At 33.7% G+C, this 23,073-nt stretch overlaps 1 protein-coding gene across 2 annotated transcripts in view; it reads right to left on the bottom strand.

Moving 5' to 3' along the window:
- Positions 1-438: 438 nt before the first annotated feature.
- LOC106620147 (probable serine/threonine-protein kinase roco9) overlaps positions 439-23,073 on the bottom strand; it is a 51,306-nt gene continuing 28,671 nt past the window's right edge. The window contains exons 2-3 of one of the 2 annotated variants that reach the window (XR_004978284.2): positions 4,392-5,496; positions 439-2,942 (exon numbers count right to left, since the gene is read on the bottom strand). Coding sequence is in view for 1 of the 2 variants with exons in the window: in XM_014238551.3 (XP_014094026.1) it covers positions 4,449-5,496 (1,048 nt within the window). In the remaining variant the exon portion in view is untranslated. Of the gene's footprint in view, positions 5,497-23,073 lie in introns of both variants that reach the window. The other variant, XM_014238551.3, reaches the window with a different exon arrangement.

Below are 23,073 nucleotides of genomic sequence, written 5' to 3'. Positions count from 1 at the left end.
GAACGGAGGGATTTGTTGCCGTCAGGGATAATAAGATACCCAACTCTTTTCAGTGTGAGAGCGCCTTAAAATAAGCGCTTTTTATAACATTTTCTATTGTAGCCGGATCGGACAAAATAATAATTTTTGGGAATTTAAATTAAAATACCCAACATTTATTAGGATTAAATATTATTCTACATGTATGCGTTAAACATATTGAAAAACTATTTAAATCCATTTTTGTGATTTTGTGATACATCAAAACAACTGATTTTTGAACTTTCAATACTTAAAAATTGAAAAAATGTATTAACTCTCAGTTAGTAAATGTTTTTTATAATTTTCAATTGAAAATTAATACTATGAAGCATGGCATCACAAAAGATTTCATCACATACATTTCAATTTCGCCTTTTTTTTCATTTTCATTGTTTTCCAATTTTTGTTAGTGATCTTCAACAGCAGCAACAAATCTCTCTGTTCACATATTTGTCTGTAGGATTTTAATCTGGCCGTCCCTCTTTTTTCAATTGCTAAACGTCAGACCTCCTGACCTTCAGTTTGAGATGAGTTTGACATCTCTTTATCTCTGCCTACACTCCTTTGCTACAACACAAAAAATCCAACATAATTTTCGGTTTTAGCAGTCGCAATATGACTGTAAACTACTTGTAGTATAATTTTTAATCGTAATAAATGTTTGGTGTTTTAATTTAAATACCCAAAAACTAGATTTTTGTTTAGACAACGACTACAAAACGGCATCCCTTTATCCCTAGGTATCTCACGGTCGAAAGTTCGATAACAACACAAAAAAGTTAAATAACGCCAACAATGTATTAGTTCTCTACTGGAAAATATACCATGGTGAATATATTTGAAATTTATTTCAAGTTTTCGATGGTTAAAAGAGAAAAAAACCCGATTAAAACGAAAGTGCTAGCGCAATCAAGATTGCAGAAAACTAAGTGAGAAATGAGATAAACATATGTATGTTTTTCGAGCTGCAACAACAACGGCAATGTGAATATTGAAAAAATATACACTAGAAAAAATACTACTAATGTACATAATATTTTTGTATAGTATCAAGTACGAACTGTAGAATAAGCAACATGCAGTGCTGAAAGTTCAACAGCTGTTTGGTTTAAAGTCCGACAAAAAGCGAGAGAAGAAAGCCAAAGAAAGTTCATGCAAAAACTGCTAAATATAGTAAAGTATTTAGAAATCGCCATAAAAGCAAATATGAAAATAAAATTAGCCAAAATACGCACCAAAAGAAGTTGCTAAGACCATACATACATATGTGTGCTGTTACAACGGCAACAATAAGTAAAGCAATCTTCTAAAGAGCAACGATGCCGAAATAGAAACAAATAAAAATAACGATTTTTTTACAAATATTTCAATAGTTTTATTTATTTTTTGTATTTTTTTGTAATTTTCTGTTGCGTATGTTTTTGTAAATTTGTTTATGATTTTCTCTTTATGATGAAAGTAAACTTTATGCAGTTTATTTGTTCTACATTATAAGTAATTACAAGTTAAATATTTATGCAATAACTATGATGATAATAATAGCATTTATTCATATATATGTATGTAAGTATGTTTAATAAAAAAGAAAATTAAAACTATAACTAGATAGTAACAGCTAAGAAACTTCTTTTTACTAATGTAGTTTGTGTAGTTTAATTTTTTTTTAGTTTTTTATGCATTAATTTTGCATTGCAGTTTAACTTAAAGATAATAGAAACAAGAAAAAAATAGTGAACAAGTTTTGGTTTTCAGTTTATAAAAATATGCAAACAAGCATAAAAACATTAAAGAATTTTTTTTTTGTATATTCGTACAAAATGGGAACACAAAAGTTAAATAAATCGTAACTGAAATGCTAGTTTGTATATGGCTATGTCTATGACAGAAGAAACGGAACGCAAAAAGATAACCGTTTCATGTTGTAGAAACATAGGAGTAGGAGTTGCTCAGAGAGTTATTCCAACAACAAAAAAATGAAATATTATTGTATACGAATGTTTTATAATTTTGATTACTGTAGTAATATTTTTAAACAGAAAATAGTGTTTAGTTAAAAAATTTTATACGAAATAAAGAGCTGAAACCATCATTTCTTTTATTTTGCAGGATTTTGTAAATGTGTAACAAACTATCTGAATATAAAAAGTATTTTTCATTTTAATTGAGTACAAATGGTTTGCTTTGCGTGTTTTTGTTTGTGTTTTATGTTTTTACTTATAATACTTGCGTTTGTGTACTGTTTATCTTAAAAAATTAAGTATTTTGCTTTTAGTATTTGTTTTTTCATAAGTTTTCATAATTTAATTGTAAATTAAATCTAAAGGTTTACTTAAATTATTATTATTATTTTTTTTTTTTATTTTTTGTTGTGCTGTTTTTTATTTTTACAAATGTTTCTTTCACACTTTATTACTTTTTTCCGTTTGCTTTGTCTTTTATTTTGCCTGTTTTGCTTACTAACATTAACTTAATAATATTATCACAGCCATTATTTGTAATAAAAAAAATTTCAAACCGTTTTTCTGCAATTTTTATTACAAATCTAATTTTTTTCTTCAAAATATTACAACAATACATGCCATTTTTCTATTAACAATTTCAAATAACACAAAACAGCTTACAATTGCTTACAATATTTATTTGTTTTTATTTGCAAGTCTAGGCTTAACGGCGTTTTTGTGTATAATTTGCGTTTATTTGTATTTCTAAATTTTTGTTCTATAAAAAAATTTTAATTGCACTTTGAAATGAAAATTTATGGATTTCTTTTGCTTTGCCATCAAAGTTCTTTGCGTGTTTCGAAGATAGATGTATAACTTGGAGTCTTGAAACGAGTTGGTTTTTAAGAATTGACGGCGAATTTTGTTATGAAATATTCTAAAACGTTGTAAATTTGTTGCCAGTCAAAGAACAAATTCTTACTGTAATTTGTAAACATATAAAATTAAAGATAAAAATAAAAATGGAATAAGTGTGTAGGAAAATTACGAACATATTATAAAATAACAAAAACAATAAAATAATAATAACAAAATAAATAAATGAAAATAATAGTTGTAAACAAAGAAGAAAAAATACAGTGCTCTCGGAAACTAAATAATGCAATAATTTGCACAAGAGTACATATTTATATGCACTTTAGTGAAATTTTTGCAGCCTTTTTTAATTTGTAATATTTTTTGTTAATTTTGTTTCCGTTTCCGTAAGGAAACTTTCTGATAGAGAAGGCGCATATGTACATCAAAAAACGAAAAAAGGTTTCTTCTATAACATTGGTCGTGAGGCAAATGACGGCAAAAGATCACTTCTGCCTTTGAATGGGGTTACTGTAAACGTTCTTGTTAGTTGCAAATGTTTCTCATTTTTGCGTTTTCATTTACAAAATTACGTTGAATTCCATTGCCATAGTCAGTGTGTCATGTGAAACCATGTTTTTGATAAAAAAAATTACTTTGTTTATTTTTCGACTATCAAACTGACATCTCTTTGCGTTTCGCAGAAATATACTTTACGGTTATATAAGCTTTGAAAGTATTTTGGCAAAATTACTAGGTCTACTCTAACAAAAAGAAACTTGTAAGCTGCTCAATTATGCCATTTAAAGCATAGTCTTAATTCAGATAAGCTGTTTTGATTTTATTTTTAAACTACAAAGCGCAATTTGGAAAAACTGTTGTAAAATACAAACATTTTCTGCTCTTCACTAGCTAAATCACTGTACGCTCGTGATCTCTACATATTTTACTCACATGACTCGCTTACGCTACAAACATACATAAATATATGAGTACGTATGCCGGCTGTCTGTTGTTTGACTACATTTTCTTTGATTTAGGTTTTCTTAATATCTAACTTATGTACATACATATGTATGTATGTACGTATGTATATAATGTTGTATAATTTTTTGTTTTATGGTATATGTACTTGTATATGCTTTTTGTTATCCTTTTTGCTTGCATAAAAATTAATCATATTTGTGGAAAATGTCTTAAGCTAAATCTTAAAATTAAGGGCTTTTTACTTTGCCTATTTTAGTTATAACAAAACATGTTCACACTTATTTTGTGTTTGACAAAATTTTTTAGTGTAAATTATGTACGTACGTTTCCGCTTCCACTTTAACGCCATTTTAAATTTAAGAATGTTCTTTAACCAACATAAATATTCAATTTTAGGTTTGCAAACATTTTGCTAAACTTAACAATGCGTTCGAAAAAAAAGCTTTTTATTTGCAATAATTGCATTCAACCCGCATAAATCAACAATGTGAAAAGGCTGACAGCGTGCTGCGTACGAATTTTTATATTTGTTTAAGATTTAGTACGCTACGCCTAACGCCTATTCTCAAATCTTTTTTTTTGACTTACGCACTCTTAATCCTATTCCTGCGTAACTCGCCAGTTTTCTGTCATTTACTGATACTTTCATGTCTCCAATGAGGTGACCACCAGATTGTGGAATACACTGGCCGATTCACTCATCATCGCCGCCTGGCCACAGGAGTCGCTGCCCACACTCGGTGTTGGACTGGGCGTGCCCAAACGCAGTGCGTCCATAATTACCTCAAAATCCTTTTGATTCTGATTCAGATCGAACTCAAGCTCGAGCTCGTTAGCGCCATTACCGAGCTTTTGACGTTTACTCGGCGATATTGGCCCCATACCCATGCCCACTCCGACACCCATGCCTAGTCCCAAGCCGACACCGACGCCCATGCCGCTTCCAACGCTCACCACGTCCAGCGGGCAATCTTCGATGGCGGAAATGAGACGCTGCTGCGGTATGTAGAACTGTGAGAGTGCTTCGCGCACTAAACGATCACTTTCGTCCTCGCTTCGCAAACGCTTCCGGGACGAGATAGCTTTCTCGAGCTGTTCAGCACCCTGTGTGATCTCTGGGTCAATGAGTGGCATTGGTGCATTGATTGCGCTCAGTTCACGGTCGAGTATTTCTAGGTCATTGTCGAGATTGCTGCTGCAGAGTTGACGTTTTCGTGTGTGTGTGCTGTGTCCGGCAGGGGTGCAAGAAGATGACGAATGAGCAGTGGCGGTGTTAGTGGTGCCGTTGAAGTGGGTACTGTGCGTGCAAGTGGTGGAAGAGGCATTGTTGGCGGTAGTATGGTTGGCAGTCGCAAGTGAGGTGATGGCGGTGGAGTTAATAGAGATGTTTCTGCTGTTGACGTCGACGATGAGAGACGAGTTTTCAATATCGGCGTTGGTGGACGAGTGTAGTTTGTTGCTATTGTTGCAGTTAAGATTATTTTCATCGCCGTTGAAGACCAGTTCACAGCAGTTGCTGCGCTCCGTGCTGCTGTGAGTGCGTAAATTATTGAGAGAATTGTTGTTGGATGCAGAACTGGTGATTTCATTGCAGACGGATTTGTTCGATGGCTGATGATTGGAGTTGTCAATGCCGCAGCTATTGTATGGATTAAATATATTATCGCGTGCACTCTCCGGTTTGACCTCAGATCTGTAGCGACATGAAGAAAACATGCATTATAAGTAATGATGATAAAATAACATAACATAAAATAGTTTAACACTACATTCAAATTTTTAATACTAATTTACTACAGATTACTTGGGAATAGAAACTGTGATGGGCAAAGAAATTGTTGTCTAAAAATACAAAAGTTCAAGTAAAGCTTTCTCAAAAGCTGTCTTAATTCACGATGTAATCATTAAATAACATTCAGTGGCAACAGCAATCAACGAGTCGCGACAACTGCGGCAAGGTCCAAGAAGGGTATCACGGCATACCGTCATGAACAGACGATATCATAGATAACAGATGCAGCTGATTGACACGATTTTTTTAAAAAATTTGTGTGCAATAATTTTGAGTAAGTCCGGATGATATATTCTTAACGCAATCGGGAATCTGCAAAGCCACAACATATGTCGTACACATCTGAAGATTTCAATAAATTTTAGATAAACGGCGGAGACACACACATGGAGAAAAGTGAATTTTGTGAGCGCAAAGTCAGCAAACACAGCGCGCGATGAGCGGCGGAAATTGACTTGATTAGTTAAATTTACAAGAGCAGCAGTGTAACAGGTTGTGTATCCCCAAAAGCAGTGCATAAAAAGAGCTAAAAGAGTACGGAGAAAAATGTTAAGAGACACACAACAACTGGCAAGCCAGCCTAGCGCTGAAGAGCAGCGAAGCAACCGTTTGTCTACGCCAGTAACAAAACTCAAAGGATTAGGGCGAATGACATCGCTGTAAGAAGTGATGATAATAAATAACAAAAAGAATTCACCGCACCGTTGCAACGCCTAGCTACAGAAGTAAACTTACAGTTACACACTACTAAGTGTTGTACATATTTGTGCACATTGGCATACTCTGTTTAGCGCAACGGTTATTAAATTCTCATACGAGCGGTAAGTTTTTAATTGACATTAAAATACGAGCGGTAGCAATGGTCAGTAGTTGTTTTTGATTTGTGCTACTGAAGCAGCAGAAAGTGCACAATGAAACATAGTAGCACTTATGGTCGGCAATATGTAATGTTTGTGCCGTACGGGTAATATGATTGTGGGATCATAAAAGTAGTAATACCTGCGCAGAGTGCGCTGTAATAACCGCCGGTGTGTGTAGTGGTTATCGTTGGCACAAGTACATTTCTATGGAATTTAAGATTCATTTTATGCAAAGGCCATTAATGATAGGGAGACTTATGACTTTTTATTACGGCCATAATGTGTTTCTAATGCAGTTAAGCGCGCAGAAGAAGAGGTTAAAGGTGAAATATGCATAAGAAAGTCACGCTTGCTGTGAAAATCGCATATACGTAATTTAAAAAATTATAAACTCACAAAATTGTATATTGAAATATTATATAAATATTGTTGATCAAATTTAAATTTTTTCATTAATTCTTATTAAGCTGAATAAAAACGCTTATGCAAATTTAACGCACACTTTAAGCCTATTAGCAGCAGGGGCGCATCAAACGCTATGCGAACATACGTTTTGAGACGACGTGAAGTCGCTTTCTCGAAGTTAAAAATGCTAATAAAAAATTTTGTGTATTCAATCGCTTCACTTCTGCGCTCATTTGCGCATAAATTCGTAACGTAAGTATACGCGCACGTAACGGAAGAGCCACAATAATACATAGGGAAGTCAAGCAAGCAGCTTTATGTCACAAACTAAAGCACTATCAATAATATAGACACAAACACACTCATACGCATATCAGCTCTTACGGAGTGGCACAAATAATAAGTGGAGGCTGGAGCATATTTCGTTTCCCTGCCTTGCCAGCGAGTGCGGTCTAGCCAAGATGTTGCATGGAGAAAATAGTCGTGTAACTACATACGTGCATATTGCAAAATGTTGCATAACGCTATATACATACATACATATGTATACATACGTATACTTAGCAACAAATAACAAAAAGGTTTGTGGGCAGCATGTCAGCGTGTGGAAGAATCACGCAGCAAAGTACAATAATTGAAAGCACTATGTAGGTAAATGAAAACCTTGCGACACTTTTTATGCTCGGCCTAATGTACTGGGGAAGCGCGCTCCAGATCGGGGTAGCGAATTTTTTAATTCAAAAATTTTGGATTTAAGTTTTCAATTTTTTTATTCCGAACAGAACACAAATTATTCGAAAATCATAAAAATTCTAAAACAATTGCTTTTTTAATTATAAGCTTGGAATTCAATTTTTTCCATCCGGTATTTGGGATTAAACATTTATATAAAAATACAAACTTTAATTTTATTTTAAAATTTAAAACAAATTTTTAATCAAAGTTTTGTTATTAAAATTAAACAAAATAAAAAAATTTAATTCAAATGTTAATAGAAGTATTTTTAGTGCATTATTTGCAACTCTGCTCTAGATTCACACGTACATACATATACGAACATAGCCGAAAAGAAGCTGCAGGTTTGTGTGTGCGAATTTGGCTTTACGACTGAATCGTGATAAGGAAATCCCCTTGTAAAGCGCCATTTATGCCTGAAATACGCTGTGGCATACAATTAGACACCGCCATCGAATGATGAAATACACATACACTGGCTCAATGCTCGTTTGCTTGGGTGAACGGTTGGTAGTTAAGCGGTGTAGTGCGGTGGTGCGCATGTTTAAGCACAGCAAAGAAATTAGGTCGCCGCCTTGGTATATGTGTGTGTGAGCTCGACTGAGTTGAGTGCAAAAGCACAATAATAATTAAGCTTATTATAAATGGTGAGGTGGTTTAGTGTTTGATGCTTGCGGTTGTGGTTATGGTTGCTACTCTGGTTTGCTGCCATAGCAAAATAAAACAGCAACAAAATATTTATTACCAAAACTGCAGATAATAAAAAGAAAGTAAAGCAGTAAGAATTAATTAGATACATGCATACATACACACACATAAAAAGGCAAGATATTGAAATTTGCAGATATTAAGAGTATAACCGATGTGGCTAGGATCTATGGTACTCTTATGGCAGTTACGAAATTGTAAACAGTTTATTATTGCAAGTTTACCATGTAAATATACTTAAATAAATTAATATCTTATTAGTTTTGAAGAAGTGTTTTGCTAACCGACATGAAATCAAAACACTTTCACTCATATCTATCAGCTACCTTTTTTAAGCCTTGCGCTAAGCGCGTAACTTCAGTTAAAACTGACCTTTCAATTGAATGCTGCCAAAGTGCTGAGCGTGTGTTTAACGTATTAGAAAGTAAGTTTGTTTGTTATGCCATAGTAGCTGTTAGCTATCAGGCAGAAGTAAATAAACAGATACTAGCAGAAATTAGCAAGGAACTATCAAAAACTTGGAAAGCAATCGTTAGAGTTTTGATAATTCAAAAGTATTAAAATCAATGCAAATGCGTCAAAATTCTTCATAATAACTATTTTTATTTATTTAAATTTCGCTAGCAAAAACTAGCAGCTTTTTCTGCCCCTTACGCTCTTAACTTGAGCTTTCCTCTGCTAGATTTTTGGATTAAGAGACGCTTTTCCAGCAGAAGCTTGGCTAGTAGCTAGTGATAGTTAGCACTTCAGAAACAAACCCAGTTGTCGCAGCCATGCGTTAAAATTTCCCCTAATTTTCACAATTCGTTTTATACGACGAAGTGCATATCGTATAGCGATTGCCAACTGTTAGCCACATAAAACCACAATAAGTACACGAGAAGCAGTGAACTGAGTACTACTTACCATATGCTTGTATTTAAGTCTGTAAACTTTGTGGAAAGTGTCATTAACGATGCCATCGTTGCGCTGTTGATGTTGTCAAATGTTGTAAAAATCTTTTAATACAATAAATACCTCTGGCACACTGAATAAACACAAAGCACTGCGGCCACAAAATCAACAACCAAATGACAACAATAAGGAACGCGTAAGTAAACATAAGCGTGAAGCAGTAACTTCATTAGTAAGTAAAATAGGGATGTGTGTGCGCGGGTAGAAATATTAGGGAAATGCCAAATAAAAAAGAAAGTATAAAAACTTACATACGTAAATAAAAGCAAATGTGCCAGCAAAGATCAAAGTTCGTATACTTATATGGTATTGTATATTTTTCGTAAACGAACAAAGCAAACAAGTCTCAACAAGAGAGATTTTAATTATAAATATGTATATACATATATTTTAAAAGTGAATTTAATTCAAAAATAAGTAAAATAATAAAAACAGGTGATGACAGCTGATTGCAGCGGGTTATAAGCATAAAAAATCGGAAACGAACGTCTGCCAGTACACACGTTCACCTAATTAACACTATGTAAAATAAGAAGTCAAATATTAACACTTTTACAAAGGCTACATAAATGTAGAAAATTTAAAATTAATTCACACAAGAAATACTTTAAGTTTCTTTGTATGTATGTACTTAAGTATGTTTGTAAGTACATAAGTACATACGCATGCTTGTCATGCCTGTCAACTCAAAAATCAAGAATAGGCGAAGCAAAAAGTATATTGAAGAAAATGTACAACCAACAACACAAAAACAACATTGCAATATCAACAACCAGTAAAACCTTCAAAAAGCAAAAGAAAGTGAATGAAATGAAAGCGAGGAGTATTGACAAAGGAGACAACGCGTGCCGGTTTCTACCGAAGTAACGGTCGCATTCACTCATATGTGTGTATGTGTGCGAAGGCGAATAGGTGACGAACATTCAAATGAGAATACCTAAATTGCCGGGAGATGAAGGTAGATTTCAAAGTGTTTCAAAGGATAAATGCTTTGATTGGTTCATAAAATCAGCTTATATGCGACTTTGAGAACTAAAACACTACTAGGCTTTATTGCTTATTATCGCTCAAAGGGGGTACAAAGGTAAGCTAGTAAGCAATGAAGTGACAAGTAAGGAAAGGCAAAATTCGGGCGTAACCGAACATTTCATTCTCTTCCAACTTGCAAGAACCAAAGCCGGGGAAATATTCTCAGGTGTTGGCAAAACTTTGTTTTAAAACTGATGCGAAAGAATTCAATTTTCATTATTGAAATCGAAATCGTGAATGAAGTAGAATCAAATTTGGTATATTCATTATTCGACGAAATCGTGAATGAAGTACAATCAAATTTGGTATATTCTTAAGTTTTATTATAGATCATAGATTCAATTAGTTTTATAACTATATTTTACTTCCCGTCAGCGAAAATTATACTAAAATCAACCCTAAATGACATATATTTGACATAAATAAAATGAGTTGATGTGCATAACGTCAACCAAAGATTGAAATTGATGATATTAGGGATATGAGATTAATACCAAGGTCTACCCCAGCTCCATTCATGTTCAGCACAGAGATGCACCGTTGGGTGAAAAAACACTCTCTCAATTTAATTAAGATATGTAATTCCCATATGGGGGAATATTCGAAAATCTTTTTATTCGGTATATAATGGCTAAGGGAAATGGGAATATCAAAATAATCCTATGTACTTAATTTGCATAAAATTGGTTCAGTAGTTCCGGAAATATGCACTATCACCAAATGTGCCATCCGGGATGTAAAAATTGTAATGCCTCTGACGCATTAAGTTATTGATTTATGGCAATTTAGTAGTTTTTAACAAAACCTTTATAAGAGGAGCGGGCGTGGTTATCATCCGATTTTACTTATTTTCATGCTGTCGCAGGAAGTGTCGATATGATTAGTTCTCTGCAAATTTGGGTGATATAGCTTGAATGGTTTTTGAGATACATACATTAAACCTACTTAGAAGCGTGGCCGAGCCCACTTTCCAAAAATTTTCAAACCACAGGGGAGCCTCGTTATTGAGATTCATTGCACCAAATAACAGTTTTGTATCTTAAACAGCGGCTTATGTCAGTTTATAGGTTTTCGATTAATGGCGTTTCGTTGGCGATTCGACCTAGGAATACGTGTACAAAGTTTCAATGAAATAGATGAAAAAAAAGTATTATATTCTATAGCAACATTTTGCAAGAGTATAAAAATACAGCAGATACAAGAGAGGCGTTGATCAAATAGCTTAGTAATCAACAGCTCTCGATGGGCGTGGAAAGGTAGAGTGAATGCCAAAAACAAAATTAGGTTATAACATCACAATGGGCCTCCTATAGGCCTAGGTAGGTCGAAACGCAGCCACTTTACCTACCTACCCACCTATAACAATATGACGCATATTTTTTTGACTATATTTTCGATATTTGTAAGTGCACTGAGCAGAGCCGAACTATGAATACATACATATATACATACAAATTATACAGAGCGGAGCTTAGCGGAGGCCAACGGCAACAACATTGATATAGTGAATAAATATGGCAACAAAAGCATCAAACTTGAGTAGTTCAGCAGTTACAGACAACAATGGCTAATATGTTGTAGAACAAAAGCAAAGTATGTATGTATTTATATTGTACTTGTACATGCAGCCACTTAGCATTAGATACGCGAAAACGAATTTTGCCTAATGCCGACAGCGAAAAAATAGAGAATCGACAATAATCAAGAACAAAAGCAGAAGAAAAAGTAGCGCGTGAACCTTGAACTAAAAAATCGCAACAACACGATTATGTATCATTGCAGCAGTGGTGGTAGCGAAGTGTCCTAATTTTTGCTGCCTTTTACTGAGATATGAGTGAATGAACAGCGTACATTTATTTATTTGTGAAAAATGGCATCGTCATATCGCAAAACAAAACATTAAAGTAATGAGAAATCGAAAATATGGCTACCGGAACATTGTATGTGTATCGGCTACTTAAGAGTTCAAATATATCCAAAGGTGTAGCTGGTACTAACAAGCTTAAATTTAAGGTCTCGTCTGAATGATTAAAATTAATTTTCAAATATGTTTTTAAATTTTATTGAAAATAATTGAAATTTGGTGGCTTGTTAAAACAAATAAAAAATTTAATCCAAAAAATAATTACATTTACCGTTATCTCTGATATTTATATTTAATATTTATTATATCTATTGAATTTTTGAATTGAACAATACAAATTTTTAAACAATTTTTTAAAATTTTTATTATTAAAATAAAGTCACAAAAAATCTTAATTTTAGGTATTTGCATTGGGAAATGTGAATGTGTGGACATATGTTTATTAGCAGACATTAACTTTACTTCCATCACTGTAGGGTTCCTCACAACTAATTCAGCACGCATAGAGTTAACCAAATTAAGAGCGCATACACAATAAAAGCAACAACAAGAACTAGTCGATTAGCCAACTTGACAAAATAAGTATATGAAATTTAATACAACTTCAGCCACACACACAATCTTATGTCGCTTGTGCGAAACAAAGTGCTAGTTGTTGTACTTATATAAGCACCGGCAATGATTACCATACAAGTTCCGTATCGCCACACACGTATGTGCATATGTACATATGTATGTATGTATGTTTGCTTGTATAAGTGAACGCTATGCTCGCAAGCAACTATCGAGTGGCCGTGGTGACTCTTACACGTGCCAAATAAAATCTACGGATGTGAGTACACAAGTTTGCACGTAAGCAAATAAACGAAAGCTAGCTAATGTGCGCTACATACATACATATATTATATTATATATCTATACATGCGTTCATTTATATGAGTGTGCTATGGCGTATACGTAACGTGCAAGTTGTTTTCCTCAGCAGCAATTCGAACATATTCCACAACGCTCACGCCGTTTGCTCTAGTGACTCTTTGCTGGGCTTCATGCCACTCTTCTACGCAAAATATACACACACGCACATTGATACATTCTCAAGTTTACTTTGATGTAGCTTTGCGTATAAAGAGTTTTATACCAGCTAACTGTTATTTGCGCTTCGCACTACGCGTTTCCACTGTCTTTTTAACACTTTGCTGCACAGTTTTGTATGCTAGTGTGGGTGGCGCAATGAATGCCAAGCGTTATAATGTCAGCCACAAGAAAAAAGTTCACAGCTGTTTTGGTTGGCTGTGTGTACGTTCCGTTTGTCCCATTTCGATACCTTGGTAGTGCTTCCAGCTGATGTTATTCGTAAATTTTATTTTATTTTACTTGTTGATGCTTTTGCGGGTTTCGCCATGCTGTTGTTAATGCCATTAAATAGAATATGTTAGCGGCTTACGCGCAGCTACTCGCATTTGTGGTTACTATTTACTACTAAATGTACATGCTTGTACATATACATAAACGTGTGTATGTATTTATCAAGCCGACTTACAAAAGCAAGCGTAGGTTATTGGAGAAGACTTAATGCAGTTGGTTGAAAAGTTGACTTCTGCTTATTTGCGTTTAAAGGCAGTTGCGTTATAATACGATTGGCGGCATATTAGTTTGAATTATAATTTTAATAAAATAATAAAGTTTTTTTAATATATGTTTTTGTTTTTAATTATTGTTAATATTTTTGTTCAGTTAAATAAATACCCATATTAATATTAACATTAACACATGCACGTATGTGTAAAATGCGTTTACGAAAAGAAACATTCGTAAATTTCCAGATTCCACAATAATACAAAAGACAAATATAAATTAACATATACATATGTATGTATGCAAGTACATGTGAGTACGCACTTGCAGGTAACTTTCATGTTATACTTCTACTTCCAAATACAGCACAAGCGTCCGAGTGATTAGTGGTCGAATAAGTAGAAACAGACAACAAAAGCAAACGCCATAGACGCCGTTCAAACTAGTGTATAAATTTATGCACGCACATACATATATGTATGTTTTTGAGAGTGAGCATACTGAAGCGTGGAAAATTATTATGGCCTTTTTTAGGGCACTCGCCAGCTTATACCATAACTATATATGTATGTACATACATATGTACAAATGTATATATTGGCGCGTTTATTATTTTGCAGGTTTTTTTTATTACTGGTCATGTCTTGCATGACATTAAAGTATAACCAAGAGGGTATATGTTCGCCTGAAAGTGCAGCGGACATAGAAGTGACCTCAAAAATACATACATGAATACAACAAGAAGTAAAGAGAAAATGAAGGAAGTAGGTATGAAAAAATGAAATGCACTAAATCACCAAGGCGGCAGTGAGAAAAATGTGAGAGTCTCGAAAAACTAATAGCGTCTGGCATTTTAGTGGAATCTGCGAGAAGATTTAATGTATGTAATGTATGTACTTATTAAGCTTGAAAACGAAAAAAAAGTTAAAAGAAGCTAGCTATTTAAATAAATACAATGTGAAAGCTTTTGCAGAAAACGTGAATATAAACGTATCAAAAAATAAATAAAATCAGCACTTTTTTACTTATGTGCATGAAAAAGATTGCATTTTAAACGTATTTTTTCACCATCCTATTAAAATTAATAAAATTATTATATTATTACTAACTCGCTAATAAAGACCCCATGTTATTAATTAAATTGAGTTGACATACAAATTCGTTGACTACATGCAACGAAGTGTGTTACTACACTCAATTTCAAATTAGGTGTATATAGAATAAATAAAAATTAATAAAAGAAAAGAATTTATGAAAAAAGAAAAACGTTAACTGCGGTTGTACCGAAGCTGAAATACCCCTTCAAATAACAAAGTTTCTATAAAAGAATTTGATTTTGATCAGTTTGTATGACAGCTACTTAATACCATTTACTTAGTAGTTCGATCTACAATAGAAAATTCAAATGTTCTAGCGTTGTCTTAGAAAATATCGTCAAATTCAAAAGATTTCCATACAAGGACTTGATTCCGGTCGTTCAGTTTGTATGGCAGCTACATATATGCATAGTGGTCCGATATCGGCGATTCCGACAAATGAGCAGCTTCTTGTGGAGAAAAGGACGTGTGCAAATTTCAGATCGATATCTCAAAAACTGAGGGACTAGTTCGGATATATACAGACAGACGGGCATGGCTAAATCGACTCAGCTCATCATGCTGATCATTTAGATATACTGACATATATGTATATTATATGGTCAACGATGTGTCTTTATGTGTGTTACAAACATCGTGGCAACCTTAATATACCCTGTTCACGGAAATAACGATGTATTCCTCTGTCAACAACACAAACGGCGCATATAAATTTGTATGTATATACGAGTATATACATATTACAAATATATTTTTTACTGCTGATGATGTTGACTCATCGCGAAAATTAGCATTCATTACACATACATACCTACATATTTTATATATTATACATATGTACATACATATCCCAATATTTTGCTCATTTAATTTCCCATTATCCTTAATAAAATCTTGCGGTCAATAATTTTTTAGTGCTTGTACCTATATAATATTTTTACGAAAACGAATGCTATTCTATTTTATGTACAATTTCTTAATATTATATGTATGTATTAATGAATGCGCATTAGCTTTTAAAAATCATGTCAACGGCACAAGTTCATAAACTTTACATATACTTGTACATACATACATACTTGTATGTAAATATGCTTGTAATACTAACGTGAGTAACTTGTTTTAAATTGTTTCAAAGTCAAGCCTGAGTTTGCCATCATTAATATTAAATACTGAGAATTCTGCACTATGTACATACATATTTACGTGCATATATACACACATAGTATAATACAAACTGGTGTGACACCAAAATAATTTAATGAAATATCGCGCCTAGTTTCATTTTAACGAATTTTCGCGAACATTTTGTATTAATAAGCGTACGCCAATTAATTATTTCAATTTAAGTCTGTTTTTTTTTTTGAAGTTTTGCACTATATTATATACATACATGTCAACATATGTACATACGTGCGTCCCTCGTGAAATTTAAAGTATTTATCAAATTTAAGCTAAGACGACATATTTCCTGTTGACTGACAGTTGCGGCTATAACAAACAAAAAATCAATCTACTACAGAATATGAGTAAACGCTCTTTGAACGTGCCATAGAGAGCGAATAAATGTTAGGTGGTAAATAAACATTTAAGTTTGTAGTGTATAAAGTTGTGCGATTATGAAATTACTATACACAAACATACACACGCATAAATTTATGCCCAACGCACAAAAGTTGAATGATAATCGATTTTTGCCTTTGAAAGTTTACAAGTTTTACCTAATTGCTCAGAGCAACTTTTTGGGTCAGCTTATTTTCAATAAAATGTAGAAAAAATATAAAAATACGAAATTAAAAAATTAAATTTATATCGAAAAAGTTACATTTTATTTAATTTTTTTATAAGTCAAATTTTTGAACATATGTATATATATATATTCTTTCAAATGTACTGCATGAGCAATTCAGTGCTTAGTGCCGTTTCAGACAGGGATGCAAAAGAGTCTGATGTTTTTCAAATTTTCTTTTGGTGTCGCTCTGGGCATTCACACGGTCAAAAAGAGTCCAGCAACTCGAGTCTAGTTTTTCTGCATTCCTTTTCACAAAATGTTCGTAAATATTTGTGCGGTTCGACTGCGCAACACCGCGCAACACTGCGTGCTGCGTATTTCATTTGTATGTTGAGATGATGGTCACACATTTTGCTTGCAATGAATTACCATGAATATGGTAGAACAATATGCATAGTACAAGTACCTACCCGCTAAATAGTTTCAAAAAATACTAAAGACGGGAATTCCCTAATCCACAAGAATGTATTGAATATCCGCAACTAATATTTTCAAGGCCAAATTTATAATAGCAATTTCCTAATCTTTAAGTATTAAAAACTCATAATTTCTTTACTCCGTATTAAAAATTCATAATTTCTTTACTCCATAATCTATATCTTAATTTTCTCCTTATTTACAATTTGTCATAATATTTCTATTATTCTATGCATACGTATTTGCATATTACATACAAAAATAGATAACAGAACTCAAATTTGCGATCGAATTCATTTGAAACCGAGCGCTCTTGCAACCATTCAAAGGATTTGAAAGTGAAAAGGAATGCTGAAAAGGGTAGCAGCGAGCTGTTACGAACAAGAACACAAAGCGTGCCACCCGAACACGAGTGGCACGGTCCCTTCGTCTTTCCTCGTCGTCCCCTCACCCACAATAAACTGGTATGAGACTCTTTTGCGTCCCAATGTGAAACAGCACTTAATAAAAATATCTGTAGTCCGCTGGGTAGCGAAACGGTACTAGCAATGAACGACATTGTGGCAAGAGCACGCCTGTAATTGAATGACTTGCAAGTGTATGCGTGTATGGCATACATTTCGTTGCCAGTTGTCGTAAACAATGCGTAAAGTAATAAATTAAATAATTTATTTGCAAAATATACTAATTGCGTATATTGATTGTTGTATTCAAATTATTGCGAATAAACAAAGTTTATAGGGAAATATAGTATGTATATATATGTGTGCATGTATATATGCATGTATGTATATGTATGTAAGAATGCAAGTTTATTATACAAATGGAGTGAAAATGCACACTCCATTATAATTAATTTATTTTTTATTAGATTTCACCACTTTCGCAAAAAACTTTTTGACAATCAAGTCATCCCACTTATTATACTTCTATCGTTGCTTCTATAATTCAAAATTTTAACGTTCCCTTCAAAAACAAATAAATAAATTCTGGTTAATACAACGCAATACCTAATCGAACGTAAACAAGCGGCTAATAAATAATAACAGAGAGTACAATCAAGCTTACTCGCTTCACTCTTAGCTTCAAAAAAATGTAAGCCACCCATTTTATATGGAACATACGCACACACACTTGTATACCTTATCAAATTCGAACACAATCTTATTTGACTATGGTACTATTAGTGTATCAGTGGCGACCGAATCGAACGTTCAACCTGTTGCAAAATGTTTTTGTCATTTATTGCACAGTGTAGAACCCACATAACAGTCGTTAGCTGAGCAACAAAAACTATATGTATGGTATGAAAATGTACGACAAAGCAAAAACAGATCAGTAATAACAGTCGTGCAGCCCATCAGCGCATAGCATCAGATGTAAATGACCAACTTTTAAAACAAAGTCGAGTCAGTTGTGGTTTATTTCCACTTTTTCTATTTAAACACATGTATATTTACATATGTACATATATTATTTTTATGTTTGATTTTTTAGCTGCTGTTGTTTTCACTAATTCGCACACTGCAACACTCACCGCTTGCCTACCTGCACTTTTCCCAATAAATTATTTCTGCGCACACACACTCCTGTTCGCACCAGCAGTTGTTTGGATCGTGATTTTGTTTTTTCTTTGCGTTTGTGCTTTGCCTTGATTTCGCACGTGAGTGCTCTCACACTCTCAGTTGCTCGTACAGAGTGGGTTGTGGAGCAGTGTCAAAGCGCCTTTCGTGTAGCTGAGCACAACAGAGCGTGCTCATGAGCCATGTATGGCATAAATTCTCGTACATACATACATAGTTGTTAATGATCTGCTGTTGCTACTGGCGTTGTTATTGTTTTTGTTTACTTATTTCTCTGAGCGCCTCGCAAAGTGTTTTTGCGTTTGTTTATTTTACGGTTCGGTTATTCTTTTATGTATTTTATTTGGTTTTGTTTTTGGTTTTAACGTGCCTTTATTGTAGGTTTCTTTTTGTTGTTTTATTTAGCTTTTGACAACATTGGTCAGACAGCGCTCTACGTAGCTGTTGTTATTGTTATCGTTTGCTGTTTTTGGTTTTTGTACATTTTTTCACCGATTACGCTCGTTGTATTGGCGCGTTGGGGACTATTTTATGCTGCGATGCGGGCACACTGCGCTCTTGCTCGAGATTTTGATTTTTTATGAGGCTAATGTTGAATTTATTCCGTTGGTTTGCAGCAAGTGTGCGGTAGGCAGCGGTGAAGAGTGCGAAGAGCATGTGATAGCCTGCTTGCTGCGGTGCGGCGCTGAGGAAGCACACAGTCAGCGTTCACCGGCTCAGGCATTTAGTCAATTTATAACAATGTTTGCTTTTTGATAAATTAATCCGAATCGTTGTGTGAATGTACACACATACGCTTATGTGTGATACTATCGAATTTGGTTTTCTATTTGCTTGACTTTAACGGTATTCAAGCAAAGAAAAGTTTGTACATACATACATACTTACACACATACATTTGTTTGCACTGAAGCACCAGCTCGAAATAGTAGATTAATTTTTTTAGTTAGCAAGTGCTGATTGCTTGTTGTTACAATTTCAATTGCTGGAGCGTTTATTTAGTGTTGCGCTTTCGGAAGGGGGGTGATTTTTTTTGAACATGCGCGACCGTTCGTGCATATGTTGATATGTATTGTATGTTCACAGCGGTTAGCTTAGCTAGCGTGGGAAAGCAATTTTTTTTAATTCGTTTTTTTCGGTGGCACCGCACTTATTAAATAAGCGCTATAATGCCAATGCGAACCAATGTCTGTGTTGCGCAGAGGCAACGATCGTCACGATGCATTATCTATAAATTTTATTGGGGGCTTATAACTGTAAATTGTATGTTAAGTGGCGGGTGTAGTGATTTATTGAGGGTTAAACAAAAAATATGCTGCAGGTAGAGTCTTTAACTGTAGGTGTGTATGTCATCATTGTTTAATATTTATGATATTTATGATACAAACTATGATACTAGGAATAGTTACTATTAATAATTATAACGCGCAATTTAAAAAGTACATATGTACATATGTACATATATATACAAACATACAATTGTCCACAAAAAAATAGGAGTGACATCATTAACAAACGAATCTTTCAATTTTTAATAAAAAACCATGTTTTAAGTCTCTTAGTGCATCGCTGATGCTCCTGACTGACGCAAACGCATTCATTTGGCAGGAGTGTTAACAATGGATGTTAACATTCCCATTGTTTCATTTATATTCCATTATTTAAGAAATCTGCTACCATTTGTGCAAAAAATCCTTCCATTTCTTAGATCTCCTTATACGCTTTTCCTAATTTTCGTATTTTTTTTTATCATTTCCCCACTTTACATCTGCAGAATGCTTCCCTTACCCACTGAAGAAAAACCCAATGGATAAATCCGAGAACTAGCAAAACTGAACGAGAATAACAATCATCACAATAAAATTTGTTTTATATTTTAATGTGAATATCCCGTTATGTGTACTGCTATTGTACCTCGTCATTTACATGTGATTCAGAAACGTTATGTACCCAAATACATTTTTCTTCATTTACATTTTTTATTATTATTTAATTTGAATTTTTCCATATTTGGTTATAATTTTTTTAATTAATATGGCTTTTTATTTTATTATTTACTTTAAATACGACAGAGTTTCTTTAATTGTCTATTGTTTTATTATTTTTCATTAATTTGATAACTTTTTGAAATTCAATTCTTTTTATTTTTCAAATGTTTTTATTTTAAGATATTTTTAAATTCAGAATTCATCAGAGTTTCTTTAGTTGTCTATTATTTTCTTATTTTCTTATTTTTTTAAACTTTATTAATTTTTATTTTTCAAATACTTTTAAAATAATACTCAATGAGTGACGTCTTAAGCCAGTTTTCTCATATAAAATATTATAACTTCCTTTATCAGCCAGTTACGTCAAAATCAGTTTTTATCACTGTTTTGATGTAAATGCACTGGCAGCGTTGTTCAAGCAATAATCACCTATATTAGTATGTATATACATATACATATGTGTACATACATATATATGTAGGTCTGTATGTATATTTTTTCACAAAGTAAGTGCAAACATGTTCACAAATAGGTTTCAGTTCAAGAAATTTTTTATATAAATTTGCGCACATACATACATTTGTTACAACGTCCTATTAGCCTATTTTCTACGAACAAATAACTCACTCATAGCGTGTGTTTTTAACATTGTTGTTGTTATTATTAATAGTGCGGTCTATTATTGTTTGACTTTCGTAGTATTTCGTTTTGTGTGTTTTTCGCTTATTACGTTCTTAGCAAGAACAGAATCTGCTTTAAATCTATTGCGGTCGCGAATACATACTTATAGACAGACATAATAAATATAGATACATATATACATATACATAAATTAATATATTTATATACATACATTTACTTAATGCGGAACTGTTTTCTTATTTATTGTTTTTATGAATTTCGTACTCAATGTTGTTGTGCGCTGTGTTCCGAGCTTAGAAATACACTTGTTAATAAGGTAGTTACAATCTGTTTTATCTGCTACACACGTAAATATGTAGCTGCATATAGATATATACCTATGTACAAATTTATGTATGTACTTATGCATGTATGTATGTGTTGTGAATACATCGAAATCAATTAGATAATGAAAGCTGCGCGCATATTACTGAGGGTAATTGTTACAACAACAACTGCAATAGAACAGTTGCATTCTACCGCTCTAAGAACAGTTGAGCTACTTACAATCATTTAGTCGACAGCGGGCTGGCGGGTGCTCAGCAACTATCTTGTAAGGATTTAAATAATTAGCTTGAAAAGGTTTGAAAGCGCAAAGTGTTGAAGTAGCTGTTAATAATGTGGACTGTTATTAATGCCAGTGCGTGACTAAGAGGGGCCATGGAAAAGTGGAGCGCTCTGTAGAATGACAGGGAAGAGAAATAAGAGTCACTAAGTGTTATATGTTGGTGTATGCTTTCAGTGCTTAGTTGCTGTGTGTAAGGTCGGAACGGTCACATGTACTTGAATATCATTTGAATTTTACAGCGAAAAAACAACAAAATAATTTTTGTATACCTAAGTTATGGCTGCTGCTTTTGCTTTGATTTTATGCCACAGCTAAATGTGTAAGTGCCGTTTCAGACAGGGACTCAAAAGAGTCTCATACCAGTTTATTGTGGGCGAGGGGACGACGAGGAAAGACGAAGGGACCGTGCCACTCGTGTTCGGGTGGCACGCTTTGTGTTCTTTGTGCCGTTTCACATTGGGACGCAAAAGAGTCTCAAACCAGTTTATTGTGGGCGAGGGGACGACGAGGAAAGACGAAGGGACCGTGCCACTCGGGTTTCAAATGAATTCGATCGCAAATTTGAGTTCTGTTATCTATTTTTGTATGTAATATGCAAATACGTATGCATAGAATAATAGAAATATTATGACAAATTGTAAATAAGGAGAAAATTAAGATATAGATTATGGAGTAAAGAAATTATGAATTTTTAATACGGAGTAAAGAAATTATGAGTTTTTAATACTTAAAGATTAGGAAATTCCTATTATAAATTTGGCCTTGAAAATATTAGTAGCGGATATTCAATACATTCTTGTGGATTAGGGAATTCCCGTCTTTAGTATTTTTTTGAAACTATTTAGCGGGTAGGTACTTGTATTATGCATATTGTTCTACCATATTCATGGTAATTCATTGCAAGCAAAATGTGTGACCATCATCTCAACATACAAATGAAATACGCAGCATGCAGTGTTGCGCGGTGTTGCGCAGTCGAACCGCACAAATATTTACGAACATTTTGTGAAAAGGAATGCAGAAAAACTAGACTCGAGTTGCTGGACTCTTTTTGACCGTGTGAATGCCCAGAGCGACACCAAAAGAAAATTTGAAAAACATCAGACTCTTTTGCATCCCAATGTGAAACGGCACTAAGCAAGCTGATAACCAAGCTGCGAACCACATAACTAAGTGCCGTTTCACATTGGGATGCAAAAGAGTCTGATGTTTTTCAAATTTT

The sequence above is a fragment of the Bactrocera oleae genome, chromosome 5 (assembly GCF_042242935.1).
Source record: "Bactrocera oleae isolate idBacOlea1 chromosome 5, idBacOlea1, whole genome shotgun sequence".
NCBI classification, from domain to species: Eukaryota; Metazoa; Arthropoda; class Insecta; order Diptera; family Tephritidae; genus Bactrocera; species Bactrocera oleae.
Note: the sequence above shows the minus strand (reverse complement) of the source record. Positions and strands in the feature narration are given on the sequence as shown.